The following is a 15,443-nucleotide window of genomic DNA, read 5'->3' on the forward strand; positions in this document are numbered from 1 at the left end:
TTTACTCCATTACCAGCAGACCCTGAAAAATATTCATAAACTCTAGGCCATAAAAAAATAGATTTCAGACTTTGCTCTTTTACAATGAAATGAAAATAAAGTATCTCTTTGCATGTTACTTCTGGAATAATGTCTAAAACATATATAGGCCTCTCCATTTTAAAACATGTTAAAATACTGTTAGCACAGTGCCTGACCCATAGCAGGTGTTCAAAAAATATATATTTACTGAATAAATGTTGAGTATAAAAACTACTGTAGTACTTGAGTACTGAGGTAATGTTCTAAAGCTACAATATATCACTCAATGAAAAAAATCAATCTTTACTGGTACTCAGAATAAAGCTCAAAAAGTCTCCTCTGATAAATAAAGCACTGGTGCATTTCCTGGCATCCTATTAATGAAAAGAGGACTAGGCACTTTCCCTGATTCCTGCCCTTACCTATCTCACCATCTCTGACTTTAGCTGTGTAAGGATAAAGCCAAGAGGCAACAGAAAAGAACGCTCTTGTTTGTTTCCTATCGTTTTTTCTTCCTTTCCCTTTCTTTCCTTCTTTCTCTCACTCTTTTTCTTTTGTCTATTCATCTATCAATGAAACAAGAAGCAAGTGACCACCCAATGAAAAATACGTGCCTCATAATGGTATCTTTCTTAGAAGAAAAATGAGGTGACTTAATATGTACATTTGAGGGAAAGGATGGTAATTGTCATTACCGATATGGCTAACTTGAATCAAGAGATTTAGCTAATATTTTTCAAAAAAAAAAAATCACTGCTCTGGTACTAAAACTTCAATGTTAATGGATTACAAATAAATATAAAATACGGTCTAATTTAAACAGTTTAAACTACTTTTTACAGGACACAACCTGAGTTTGCAGATTAATTTATAAAGATATATTTCTCCATCATTTCACATTAAAAATCAAGAAAACATTATTATTTCAAATTTCAATACCTTAAAAATAGAATTTGTGCAATGACATTTTTAAGCTCTGAGTTTTATAATATTATTACCATCTTTAACACTAATCACAATTCCACTTAGCCACATATCAAAAAGCAGCACTGGTAAACTTGACAATGTTATACGACCGTAAATGTTAAGAAGGGTCAGAGGCTTGGTTAAGTATTTCCACACGTTATCTACAGCCCCTATTCTTATCCTTCCTTCCCAAGAGGAAAATGAACCGGAACTAGGCACTTAGCCAGTAGCTGCCTGTAGTATGATGTGTTGGCACTAATGATTAGGATGCTTGAACAATGCAGGTATGTGTTTTGATTCAGTAATGTCAGACCCAAGTAGCCATCATTTTTTTAAAATTTAAGCCTAATAGTAATATTTTCATGCCAAGTTTTGACAGCTTAATAATTTGTATTTTTGGGGGGTGGTAAACTACTAGCATATTTTTGCTATTGTTTATTTAAAATCTGAAATGCCAGGGGCACCTGGTGGCACAGCGGTTAAGCGTCTGCCTTTGGCTCAGGGCGTGATCCGGGCGTTATGGGATCGAGCCCCACATCAGGCTCCTCCACCGTGAGCCTGCTTCTTCCTCTCCCACTCCCCCTGCTGTGTTCCCTCTCTCGCTGGCTGTCTCTATCTCTGTTAAATAAATAAATAAAATCTTTAAAAAAAAAAAATCTGAAATGCCAACTTTACACCCCATTAAAATACAAGCTAAACCCACTTGAACTTATTAATGATGCTTGTTGATGACAAAAAGTGATCTCAAACCCCAAAACCACAATTAATATTTACTGACCTACAGAACTAGAAAATTATATTTCCCTGTCAAGTATAAGAAGAATATAATTCTCTACCATTTACAAATATAATTCGGCAATTTATATTTCAAAGTATCCAATGGTCCCATATGGATTAACAACTTCTATTTACCAATTCTGCATGTTACAATTATCAATAATTATATTTTGACCTTGGCTAATTACATGCAAATCATCCTCAACGCCATCATGAATAGGCTGCAAATAATACATTGATGACATATTTCAGTATTTTTCTAGTTCTCAAAACCTCAAAGCAATAAGCTAATCAATAAATTATTTGTAGAACCCTACTACTGAAGCTACAGTGGTATCTTTTTATATGGTTGAATCACACAGAATATGATGAGGTCACTGTGCCCACTGTGTAAGTGTACGTTATACCGATGTTTCCCACATAGTGGTATATGGACACCACTGGCCAGCCCTGAGATGATTTTAAGTGGAGTGCTACATGGATGAACAATTTTTCTTCAATAGTTACATATTTAAATGTTTATTAGAAATAATGTAACTAGCACATAAAATGTAAATATGCTCAAAACAAGGCCATGTTTAAAAATGTAAGGCTAAAAACTAGGGTTAAAAATAAAAAGTAAACAATGGCACAGGAGATATATATACATATATATGAAATCAGAAAGGTGGTATGCAACTCACATTTGGTAAACACTGTTTTAAGGAACAATTTGATTGGCCAGCATCATTTCTGAATGCTCATAGTAATAAGCCATGTTGTAAGGGGCGGTTTCCTTTATGCTGCAAATTCTGCCTTTTTTTTTTCCAGGACAAATATTCCTTAAAAACATGTGTTTACATTTATTTTAAGAATATAAATTTGAAAGCATCGAGCAAATTTAATTTACTTTAAAAGGATTCACCAAAATGGTAAAAATCTTCAGGGGCATTTGAGGGACCTGCTATTCCTACAGAAGAGAAAAGACTACAAAGGCACGTTACATATTATGGTTACCGTTGCAGCATTTAAACAAAAGTGATCTAAATAATCATTACCATGAATTATTAACAGATAATTATAATATTCTTTCATAAAAAAGAAGGTATGCTTGTGCACTAAGCGCTCTTGATTCTGGAACCACTTGCACACAAGTGTCACTAACGTGGACCCACTGGCCTGCCGACTCACTGTCAGGTTCTTTCACATCTAACAAGACAAAAAGAAGTATAATTTTACAGTAAGTATGCTCTTATTCTACATTATAAACAACAACACATTCATCACAAACTATATTTTATCTAATGCTAGATCTTATTGGTGCGTTTCTTCTTTTTTTTTTAAATCGGTCCTTTATTTTATTTTTTTGTAATAATTTTTTATTATGTTATGTTAGTGGTGCATTTCTTCTTGTGTTAAACATCTTCCAAAATCAACTAACTGTTTCAAAGCATTAATATTGGTATCACTTCGCTTTAAATATCTAGTGAAATATTAGATAGACTTGTAAAATATTTGCTTTGTAAGTATTTATTTCTTAAATAAATGATTTAAGAATCATTTCCGCTGAAATAAAAAGAAAAAACAAAGTCAGCTTGCTGATCCCTAGGCAAAGTCTGCAAATTTTGAATCCTAACTCTATTCTGAGGACCTGGTAGATCTTCAAAAACTTTCGGTGTTGTTAAACAAAATGCCAGTCCACCACAATACACAATGACTCAACACCCTGAAAAACAATGTGTCGCTTCACATCATCTAGAAGGGTACAGGCTTATGATATTTAAGGTTCTTTAAGCACTCTTAAAAGTATTTCTCACTTAACCTTAACAAAGTGAATCCACTTGCGGTATCCATGAAACAGCTTACCTCTTCCAGAAAAGGAAGAATACATTCGTTTTTAGGAATAACATAAACTTAGGATGCCATACCAGGTACATATGTCTTTCCAGTGATATACTCCAATAATTTCCTGGAGGGTGGTCTCACTTTCACATAAGCTGTGTAGTGACCTCCTCTCATTGAGCCACTATGTTCCACTACGCCATAGAGACCATAGAGAACTTTATCTCCCACACTTACATTCTTTGAGACAAAGAAAAAACTGAAATTAGTAATTATTTAGTGAAATATTATAATAAGGAAAAATAAGTCAAATGTATGTTCTGCTTAAACTAAGAAAAACACATTGTTAAAACAACACTGAGATGTGTTTCCGCATGTATTAGACTGGCAAAAATGCAAAAGCCTGACAACATTCTCTGTTGGCTGGGCTGCAGGGAAAAGAGTACTCACACACATTGCCTGTAGGAACACAAAGGGGTATAGCCCCTATGCAGACATATTTCATGTTATCTAGCTAAATTACACAGGTATTACTCCTGGATTACTCCTGGATTTATCAATCCTATTTGGAGGATTCTATCTTACAGGTATATGAGCAAAACGTAAAAAGACATGCTACTAGTTATTATTTCAAATAATAATTATAAAATATTGTAATTACAAACTAGTTACTATTAACTGCAGAAATATTTGTAATATCAAAAAACTGGAGACATGGGGATATAATGTACAGTACATGGAATATAGGTAATAATATTGTAACAACTTTGCATGGTGACAGATGGTAGCTAGATTTATCATGATCACTTTATAAGGTATATAAATGTTGAATCATAAAATGGCATGTCAATTACACTTTGATTAAAAAGAAACTGGAAAAAACCCAAATAAATAGATCCCCATTAAATTGGGAACTGGTTGCATAAATTATGATGCATTGAGTGTTATGCTGCTTGAAAAACAGAGTGCAGACTATCTCAAAATACTGCTATGAAATAATCTCCAGGATATAATGTTAAGAGTGCGGTAGAAAAAAAGGATACATATTGTAAGCTGTGATTATTTAAGAGTGAAGATGCATGTATACATATCTATCGGCTTATATTTTTAAAAGTTACAGAGGAATAAACAATTTTTTAAATGGTTTATACATAAAAGGAGGGAAGAAAGAGGTGGAATGGACATGGAGAAGAAAAGCTATATTTATCTGAATTCACCTTGTTTTATACATTTGATACATTTGATTTTGGAACTATGTAAATATTTTATGTATTTAGTAAAATTTTAAACATTTAAGCTTAAATTTAAAAAGCAATGCCTAAAATGAAAATTTAAAAATTAAACAGGTGAATAATATATTTCAGCTGGCAGCATAATCGTTCAGAGAGAAACCACTAAGGTCACGTCAAAAGGGGAGCAGGTAAAGAATCAAACATTTATCCAGCTTTTCTATAAAAACTATATTATAAGATAACTAAATAGATTAAAGGAATTTCTCTCTGTATAAAAGTGCTCCAGCTAATCAATGAAGAAGGAATGACAGATTTAAAATATCATCATCACCATTCTTTAAGTCTTAATGAACTCATCAATCTAGCATTTGAGCATCACTGCTTGCTAATATCACAGAAAGAAAGATAAGTGGCATTATGTGCTACCTGATAAAAAAAAAATCAACATGCCCTATAAAATAGCCTTAGCAGGGAGAACAAAAGAGCATCAAACCTGTATCTGTTCAAGCCTCTTAAAAGCCAACTATCTATTCGGAGGAAATAAAGAGAACAGGGGAAGAATCATCAAAATCTAAACTATGGAAACTAACAGAAAGATGATTCAGTTTCTTAAAATAAATTGCAAGGGAGAGAAGAGGAGAGAGATGGGAGAGGGGAACTGTACATTAAGAGACTAGATGAGGGGTGCCTGGGTGGCATAGCGGTTAAGTGTCTGCCTTCGGCTCAGGGCGTGATCCCGGTGTTATGGGATCAAGCCCCACATCAGGCTCTTCCGCTATGAGCCTGCTTCTTCCTCTCCCACTCCCCCTGCTTGTGTTCCCTCTCTCACTGGCTGTCTCTATCTCTGTCAAATAAATAAATAAAATCTTTAAAAAAAAAAAAAAAAAAGAGAGACTAGATGAATTATTCAATCATAATGTGTAGCCCTTACTTGGATACTAAATCATTTTTAAAAGTTCATTCGTGAGACAACTAGAAATATATACATTAGATGATATGAAGGAATGAGTGCTGATTTTTTTTTTAAGTGTGAAAGCAGTATAGTGGTTATGTTCTTAAAAAGGGGGGGAGTGATTATTATCTTTTATAGATACATAGAAAAATATTTATGAATGAAATAATGTCTAATATTTGCTTCAAAATAATATAGGAAGTAGTAGGTAAGCATGTGGACGTGGTAGGACTGGCCATGTACCCAAGGTTTTAGAGCTAGGTGATGGGTGTTACATAGGTTCATTGTACTGTTCTACTTTTGTGTATGTTGGAAATCCTCCTTATAAAGTACCTTTTAAAAATGTGTTTCTATAAATTTAATACAAAGCTTGTTAAATTTCCTTTTGTGGGGCGCCTCGGGGCTCAGCCATTAAGCGTCTGCCTTCAGCTCAGGTCATGATCCCAGGGCCCTGGAATCCAGCCCAGCATTGGGCTCCCTGCTCCGCGGGAAGCCTGCTTCTCCTCTCCCACTCCCCCTGCTTGTGTTCCCTCTCTCGCTGTCTCTCTCTGTCAAATAAAATCTTTTAAAAAATTAAAAATCAAAAAATAAATTTCCTTTTGTTTACCACTTTTAGCAAATTCTATGAATACGGAGTGTTAACAATTGATAGTGCTTGTATTTTACAGCAGATAAATTGGATCTACCAAATAGCTGCTTTTAAGATATTTTTGTTTTGATTAATCAATGTATTGGAAATATTAAGTTCAAAAAGCATTCCATTACATACCACAAAACCTAGACTGCTAACAAGTAATCATGAACAGAACAATGTTTCCCCATAACATGTGGTTCCCTCAAGGAATACAAAGTCATTGATTTCACCTACACAGTTCTTACATATAAATACAAGCAATTATAAACCAGTCTATGTTCTATGTTGAATTATGAAAGTATTATCAATTTTAAAGTATCATACTCAGCTGACAAGTACATTATCTTTAGTAGTGTACATGAAATAGCATGAAAAACAATGCACTAGTATACTGACTCACAAAAGAGAATGAACTCCACAACTGCTGAAACTTGACGAGTAAGCACATCATTCACAAGGAAGAGGAGAGGCCACGAGATCTGCAACCTCTCTGCAACTATCTGCTTCTAGGAGCACTGACAAGCAGCACTGATGTTCCTGACCACTGCGCCTCATGGTTTACACAGCTTTCCAAATGTCCCCTATTCTGTCTCCCAAAGGACAAAAGTCATTCAGTGTGTTGAATGTTCCACATTATGGATTTAACTTCACTAACTATAAAATTCCCTTTCAGGGAAGCTGAATGAATGAATGAATGAATGGCCTAACACTTTTAAGCATATTATTTACAAGTCAATTAAACATCTTAATAACATACTATACCTTACAAGTAGCAGAACAGAATGGTGCTAAATCAAGCATAAGTGGAAAATCCACATGTCTGTTTACTTTTCGAAGACTCAAGCCAGCCTTAAAAAGACCAAAAAATAACTTTTAATGCAACAAACAATTAATCTAAATCATTGTTAATAAAACCAAAAGAAGAATCCTAGAAGTTAGTTTTTTTAATAGCTATAAAAACATGACTAACGAACAGTCCAAAACTGATAATATAAGTTTTAGATTATTCATTAGTCTGTAAATACTTCCTTTTGAGGGCATGAATTCTTTAAGTTCCTAAATTGAGATGCAGTACCAAATATGAAATAACTGTGGTACATCATGAAATCGGCATCTCAGATCTGACATGACCCTATCTTGTTCAGAGGAACTGCACATACACACCCTTCACTCGGCATTCTCACGTAATGAGACACAAGACATCCGCTTCTGCTCTCCATGGCCATTTCACTTCCACTGAGTTTCTATATTGTTGGCTATCAAAAATCAAGAATTTAGCCTGATTTTTCTGTGGATATGGATGGGGGTAAGTAGAGAAAAATCTCTTCCTGCCTACCTATGGCCCACCTGAAATGTTGCAGATATATAATCAAAACTCCTAATCTTTTCCTTGAGATTTCTTTCATGGGTTTTATACATAGAAAATCTTCCTCCCAAGCAACCCCCTCCGGTCCCCTCCCTCCTTGGGAGCTTTGTACTATCTATCACTTTGCTATCACTAAATAAACCTTGCTTTGCTGCCCACTCAAAAAAAGAAAAGGAAAGAAAGAAAAAAAAAAAAAAGAAAATCTTCCTCCCAGAGGTCAGATTAATATTCATTTAAGTTTTCTTCTAGTCTTTTGAAGATTTGTTTCATACAGTTAAAATATTTATCTGAACACAGTATTGATACATGGAATTGAGGAAAGCTTTATATTTTTTATTTCAGCTCTTTTTCCTAAATCCTTTATCAAATAATCCACCCTGTGGGGTGCCTGGCTGGCTCAGTTGGAGGAGCAAGCGACTCTTGATCTTGGGGTTGATCCTGGAGTCGTGAGTTTGAGCCCACATTGAGTGTGGGGATTACTTAGAAATAAACGTAAAAATAAAATAATCCACCTCCTTCCCAAATGATTTGAGATTCTTCCTTTATCGTAACGAGAGTTTTAAATAATACTCATGTTTTATTTATTGACAGTCTTGACCATACTGTTTTAATTATTTGGTTTTATTTTTAAACTGGTGTCCAAAAAATTCACCCATTCTAACTTTTTCCAAAATGTTTTAGTATTTCACTTATTTATTCTTTCAGAGAAACTTTAAAATCATTACATCAAATGCAAAAAAAACAAAACAAAAAAAGTAGACAGGCACTGGATTAAAACCAAGCACAGAGGAGCGCCTGGGTGGCTCAGTCATTAACCATCTGCCTTTGGCTCAGGGCGTGATCCCAGGGTCCTGGAATCGAGCCCCACATCAGGCTCCTCCACTGGGAGCCTGCTTCTTCCTCTCCCACTCCCCCTGCTTGTGTTTCCTCTCTCACTGACTCTCTCTCTCTGCCAAATAAAAAAATCTTTAAAAAAAAAAAAAAAAAAACAAGCATAGAGAAAAACCTGACACGTTAAAAACATTGAGGTTCCCTCTCACTGTAGAGTCCCTACATTTGCATTTTGTAGCCCTTTTCGCATTTTAGTCCAAGCCAACCATGCCCAGCCCACTTACCCCACTGGGATCATGACAGCTCAGAAAGCTATGTGCACTTTGCTATTTCCCCGCTTCTAAGGATTCTAAATAAACTTTATTTTTCATTCTCTCTCTTTCCCATGCACAAGTGCGTGAACACACACACGAACACACACACACACGCACGCACACACACACACACACACACACACACACTTAGGTTCCTACCACCTAAATCATCGAATACAGTATTATGAATTAAACCATTTTAATTAGAAAAGTCTTGTAAACTATTATGGATAAAAAAGCAGTAAACCCCTTATGACGAATTTTTTAATTAAACAAGTCACTGTCTAATCCTTGACACAATTTTACAAGACGTAGGGCTCTGCACAACACATGACAAAATTACTACAGTGCTACTAAAGGGACTTTTACCTGATGGAATCTTTTAAGATGGAGAATCAGGATAGCTGGAACAGCAGAAATGAGCAATTGCTTCCTGGTATTAGTGTAAACCCCTTCTGCTTTCTTTTCTGTATAAAATATAATAATTCATTTGTAAAATTCCATTTTATACATTATATACCACATAACAGAGTTAACATTTATAAAGATTTTTGAATTTTCGAAAAATGATAAAAAAGAAATTAAACTCTGGTGACAAGGGTGCCTCTATACTCCTTTCCAAAACTTCACTGAAATGAAAGGGATTTTTTAAAAAAGCACACACTTACAAGGACAAAGAATAGGGGAGGTGACACTTGCAACAAAATTTTGGGAGCTGGGAAGGAGACGGACTATAGCGACTTATGTCAATGCCCTAGAGCCAAAGAACACCAGAAACACACCTGTAGTTGAAACAAATGGGTCATTACTCATTGTAGTGAAAGGAGATCACGTATCGTCGGAACCACTGGGCATTTCAGTAAGAGGGTGTTAGAAAGTATTTGGGATAAGATTTGAATATGGCCAACAGCATATTTAACTTGGATTAAGGTAAGGTGGTATTTCTTCCTTCTCCCATACTGACATTTCTTTAATTACTAGTGTATTAAGCATGTCTGTATTCTGATACTTTGACACCCAGGGCCTTGCTGACATTATAGAGAAGGCTTCAGCCAGAACTAGCAAATTCCTAGATATAATAAACAACGTAAGTATGCCTCTCATATCCAAACCAACCAATCCAAAGCCCATACCCAATCACCTCCTTTATTGGGCTCTTCTCCTCACTCCTTCTGCCTCCTGACCAACGCTGGTGCTTCCCCATATGGCCCTGCATGGCTCCTCTTCAGAACTGTATGTAACAAACTATCTTTTCAGCTGCAACTGTCTCCTGACCTGGCCACCTCACCATAACTGAATAATTATAAAGCCTGCATTTTGAAATAACTAGTCGCTAAGAATCAGAGTATTCTCTCCATATCAAGGCTAGAGATGCACTAGGGAAATCTCTTCTGGAAAGATTTCAGATAGCGAGTCTCCTGAATTAAGACTGTGGATTTCATTTTTCAAGGCCAAGATGGGTACTTCCTGTTCAATTTACTTCATCAAAATCTATTTAGAAGTCCAGTTACTATCTTCAGTGCTGAGGTACAACCATGAAAAAGGTAATTCTGCTTCCAAGCATCTTAAGTGTGGCAACAATGTTCTCAGGTTGCTCTATTTGGGATCGATAACCCACTAGTGATTGACTATCAAATACCCCATGAATACTAAGAAAAACAAAAAGTGAAATATTTACCTGCAGAACCAGTTTCCTTTTGGGACCTCTGTTTCTTTTCAGTACAATTCTCACAAAGAAGCTTATTATTCCCCATTAGTAATTCCATAGATGTAAACTGGTAGAGACAGGACTGAAGTGAGCATTCTTTAGAAGTGGTTATGTAGCTCTGAGAAAGGGTCTGAAAAGCATTTTGGGGGCGAGGAGACAACCTATGCTTCTCCTCTGAAGAACATGAACGATTTGGAACATTTAGTGGCTTCTTTCCTCTATCAAAATCTCTGTCTCCAGGTACAGGGCTGCTCAAATGAAGTACCGAAAGAGCTTCAGCCACTCCCTCATCACCACGGCCAGTCTCCCTGGTGGGTGGTCCAGCCACCGGCGGCTGGGGAGAGGGGGCGAGCAGGTGCACCGAGCACCCCCTGCTAGACCGCAACAGCACAGCCTGCTCAGAAGCACTTTCAGATTCTGACGCCTCGCTGTCCGCATCGGCACTGCTTTCAGAACGGCCGGCTTCCTTCTCACTGCCGTCGGTGGGGCTTTCGGTCAGAGCCGACTCGGTATTCACAATGCTCGCCAACGCTGAGGAATCCCCGTTCATGTCAAGGTTCTCATGTTTCCGGGGTATGACGACTGCCCTATCTTCTCCAGGTGACAATTTTCTTACACATTTTCTGCCATGAACTAGTTGATTCTGTAAGTTGACAGTGTTTTCAGAGAAAAGAATCTTGTGACCTTACTGAAAATAAATGCAAGTCTTATTTACACGATCCACCATTATTAAATACTTTTCCTAGACCCTCTGAAATCCATTTCCTAAATCTACCTAAACTGCAATCAACAGAAGATATAATCACAAATAGTTCTAATTTAAAATCAATCTTTATACAAGAAACCCACAATAGCAGTTATTTATCTGTGGAGAAAGAAGCAGGTCTTTGTAGAACAGAGCTGGGAGGGAGCCTTTCTAATTATACACCTTTGTACATACTCTCTGTAGTCCTGCCACTTCAAGAGCATTCTAACAGAAAAAGCTAAATCTGATGATATATCAATTTGCCAAGTTAGTACAGATCATATCACATAAAAAAAAAGTGTTTTTAAAAAATGAAGTGCAAATTTTGATTGATTTCTTTAAATTTTTATGGGTAATTCGACTAGCTATGTCCCTAGTGACATAATGGGTCTAGCCAATGGTTATGAGTGACTGGTGACATCAAAGATTAGACATCAAACATTATGTGCATCTCCCTGGTGGAAGTATACACCACCAGTTAAAAGTTTTCTTGCCAAGGGGCGCCTCGGTGTCTCAGTCGATTGAGCATCTGACTCTTGATTTCGGCTCAGGTCATGATCTCAGGGTCGGGAGATGGAGCCCCACGTCACTTAAGAGTCTTAAGCATTAAGATTCTCTTTCTCTCTCCCTCTCTTTCCCTCTGTCCCTCCCCTCCTCAAAAAAATAAAATTTTAAATAAATGTTTTCTTGCCAAAAGTCAAGTAGATAATAAAACTTGAGCCTAATTAGGCCTTTAGATTGAACTGCCTTAGAGAGGAAATAAAGGGAAGAAAGCTGTTAACACCACGGAAATGCAATAGCAAAATAAATTACTATTGAATGTGGGAATGTGAGAAATCACTGGGAAAAAAAGGACTCGATTTCTTTAACAAATACATTGCAAAGCAGGGGGAAAAGGGAGGGGGAAATCTGTAGATTAAAAGAGATCTAAGAGACATGCAATTAAGAGATGGCCATCAACTGCAATCTTTTTTAGGTCTTAAATTCAAGCATACCTTAAAAAGCAAAAACAAAAATGGTATTTATGAGACAACTACAGAAATTTAAATAATCACTGGATGTTGGTAGTATTCAGAAGTTTATTAATATTTCTAGGTATGATAATGTACTGTGGTTATGTCTTTAAAAATAGTATTCATCTTTTATATCAGAATTATTTCAAAATAATCTGAGATGGGGTGGGGGAGAATGTGGGATAGCTACAGATTAAATATGATTAGCCATGATCCCATAACTGTGAATCTGAGAAATAGGTACATGGGAGTTTATTTTTTATTTTATTTTTTTTTATTTTAAAGATTTTATTTATTTATTCGACAGAGATAGAGACAGCCAGCAAGAGAGGGAACACAAGCAGGGGGAGTGGGAGAGGAAGAAGCAGGCTCATAGTGGAGGAGCCTGACGTGGGGCTCGATCCCGTAACTCTGGGATCACGCCCTGAGCCGAAGGCAGACGCTTAACCGCTGTGCCACCCAGGCGCCCCTACATGGGAGTTTATTATACTACCTTCCCTACTTTTGTATGTTTTTGAAACGTTTCTTATTAAAAAGTTTTAAGAAACAGATGTCTCACAAATGCATATAATCTTACCTTATCTTTAGACGAAGACTGGTTCTTGGTGGCTCCAGGTGGAGGAGTATTTTCTATAGTACCCGTGTCACTGTACTGACCATTACCTGTCGCTTGCAAACTTCTACATTTACTCATTCTTCCCAAAAGTACAGGTTTTGAAACCTATAGAGATGCCATGTACATAACACAAAACTTCTTTAGGAAATAAATTCTGGATATCATCTACTTTTTAAAAATTCTAACTCATTTGAAATTAGATAATTTCCTTAACATTAATTCTCAAACTATAAAACATAGTGGTCTGAGATCCCTGAGAGTAAGAACTACAGAATTTATGCATACATACTCAAACCCCAGTATCAAATACACTATATAAACTCCATTATCGTACATAAAAAGTGACTCTCAGATATTGTGATAATATGCTCAACAAAGGCCTAAATATATGAATGAATAAATGCTATTCACAAAGGACTCATTAAGTTTTTTCTCCTTACCCTTTCTTCTATTATAGGAAGTGATATATCGATAAAAGGATCGTTCACTGAGGAGATCTTAAAAAGAAAACATATTGAGAAATTCAGTTAGAATTCTAATATAGACAACGTAGTTTTGTAAAGTCTTAAAGAAAATCAAACTTCCCAGGCAACTTAGAATTTCAAGTTAAAAAACGTCCCTGGAACAAATAGTGATTTTAATTGGGTACAGAAGTACACGTTGTTAATCAAAACAAGATATCCCAAAACCTCAATAAATACAACCCAGTTGAATTTTATAATATTGCCAATACGACTAACTTGTAATATTTCAAGTAACTTCAAAATAAACTATGTTTAATAAAACTGATTAACTAAGGATATAAACATATTTTTGGTGAAACTGTGCTACAACATAAATCAAATAGAAATATCAAAAAAAAAAAAAAAAAAAGAAAGAAAAAGAAAAAGCCAGAGCGCTTGACTGTGTTTTGTAGATTCTTTAGGTGAACTCTGTTTAAAAGGATTCTCTCCAACTTGTGAGAGAGAAATCAACTTGTGTTGAAAATACTAGAAATTTAAGTAATATCATGTTGACAAATGCTGTGCTTCAACATGATGGGCCAGAAGGAAACGTAACATATAATCCTGAGTTTATAAGACTAGAGAGAAAAGAGAGGTACTCCATAATCTGGGACAGGAAAATGGACATAAAGACTCTCCATTTTATGATTAAAATCTAACAGAAGTTTACACCTATCATACTCTAAGCCATATGCTTTCAGAGATATTCTTTACCAAGTAATTGAAATCCTATAAAAAGGTTCATGTGTTTTAAGCTGTTGTTAAAGTATAGATGGCATTCAAAATAAAAATTATCATTAAATTCAAAGATGAGTCTACTTTAAACAAAACTGCAACAAGTTATATAAATGTAAACTTTAAATAAAATGTGGCAGATCACCCTAAGTTATGTTACTACATATTAGAATCACATTTTAGGGCAACGCATAGTTACGTAACATAGTTACTCCCTTCCCAGAAGTTTCTCTTTCATTTCAATCCAAACAAGTAGCTAACACATTCCAGCACATTAGAATAAGCTAAAAGTACTCCACAGGTTTGTTGAGAGGAAAAGTAACACTTTAAAAAATTATAAATTATGTTTCTCCTCTGGGAATGAAGGATATATTCTAACTACTTTCAAAAACTATTATGTAGTCATCTGTCACAAATAAAAATAAATGCTGATGATTATATGCGAAAGAAATCAATAAAAATGATATGATTGGTATCTATTCCATGTTGAAGTGAATTCCAAAGCACCTACATTTGCACATTCTTCACACATGACTGTGCTAGTTAATTCACCAATAAAGATCCGATCTATGAAGTTCATTTTCACACCTTCTCTTCCATACGCTGTAAAAATAATACTTTTTAATGCAAAAAATATGTCAGCCACCAACCTAACAACGTAACGTGCTTTTTCTGTTGATTCAAAATAAATCTGATAAGACAGATGTTCAGTACATTTAATAAGACATTTTATTGTATGTTATAATGTCTTTCTCCTTTACAATTCTGTAGAGAAAATCTGATTATCAACTACAGCAGTCTTCAAGAAATAATGAACTGTTCTTGAACTTGAGGCAAAATAAGTAGACCAATAACCACTGTTCATACCATACCTCAACTGCTCCCATTAAACCCTTTCAAGCCTCTGTGCCTAACGTAGAGGTAGCGAGAGGGATGACAAAGAAGATGATGCTTTTAGGGCTACAGATGTCTGGGCCATAACTATGGAAACAACAGAGCAGTAAAAGACAGGTAAACATACCATAGTGTAAAGAATTAATTTGGGCAATTAGTAACACATTTATATATTAACACACACACACATACATATATATTACATGTATGTGTGTGTGTGTGTTCAGTATAAAAATGATAAAATTATTCTGTTTGGGAAATATTTATAAATCAAAGAAAATTATGCTTGTGAATTGCTTCAAAATAATCAGGGGT

The 15,443-nt window shown here is 35.5% G+C and overlaps 1 protein-coding gene across 3 annotated transcripts in view; it reads right to left on the bottom strand.

Annotated features, from left to right (window-relative positions):
* Positions 1 to 2,533: 2,533 nt before the first annotated feature.
* Positions 2,534 to 15,443, bottom strand: part of USP45 (ubiquitin specific peptidase 45) — a 68,100-nt gene continuing 55,190 nt past the window's right edge. For 2 of the 3 annotated variants that reach the window (XM_045807005.2, XM_045807004.2), the window contains 7 exons: positions 13,437 to 13,493; positions 12,958 to 13,101; positions 10,593 to 11,265; positions 9,284 to 9,381; positions 7,166 to 7,252; positions 3,672 to 3,825; positions 2,534 to 2,952 (listed from right to left, as the gene is read on the bottom strand). In XM_045807005.2, coding sequence (XP_045662961.2) covers positions 2,822 to 2,952; positions 3,672 to 3,825; positions 7,166 to 7,252; positions 9,284 to 9,381; positions 10,593 to 11,265; positions 12,958 to 13,101; positions 13,437 to 13,493 — 1,344 coding nt within the window. In that variant the 3' untranslated portion in view covers positions 2,534 to 2,821. Of the gene's footprint in view, positions 2,953 to 3,671; positions 3,826 to 7,165; positions 7,253 to 9,283; positions 9,382 to 10,592; positions 11,266 to 12,957; positions 13,102 to 13,436; positions 13,494 to 14,745; positions 14,838 to 15,443 lie in introns of all 3 variants that reach the window. The other variant, XM_045807003.2, reaches the window with a different exon arrangement.

This window comes from Ursus americanus, chromosome 11, assembly GCF_024610735.1.
Source record: "Ursus americanus isolate L20-20 chromosome 11, mUrsAme1.1.p, whole genome shotgun sequence".
Lineage (NCBI taxonomy): Eukaryota > Metazoa > Chordata > Mammalia > Carnivora > Ursidae > Ursus > Ursus americanus.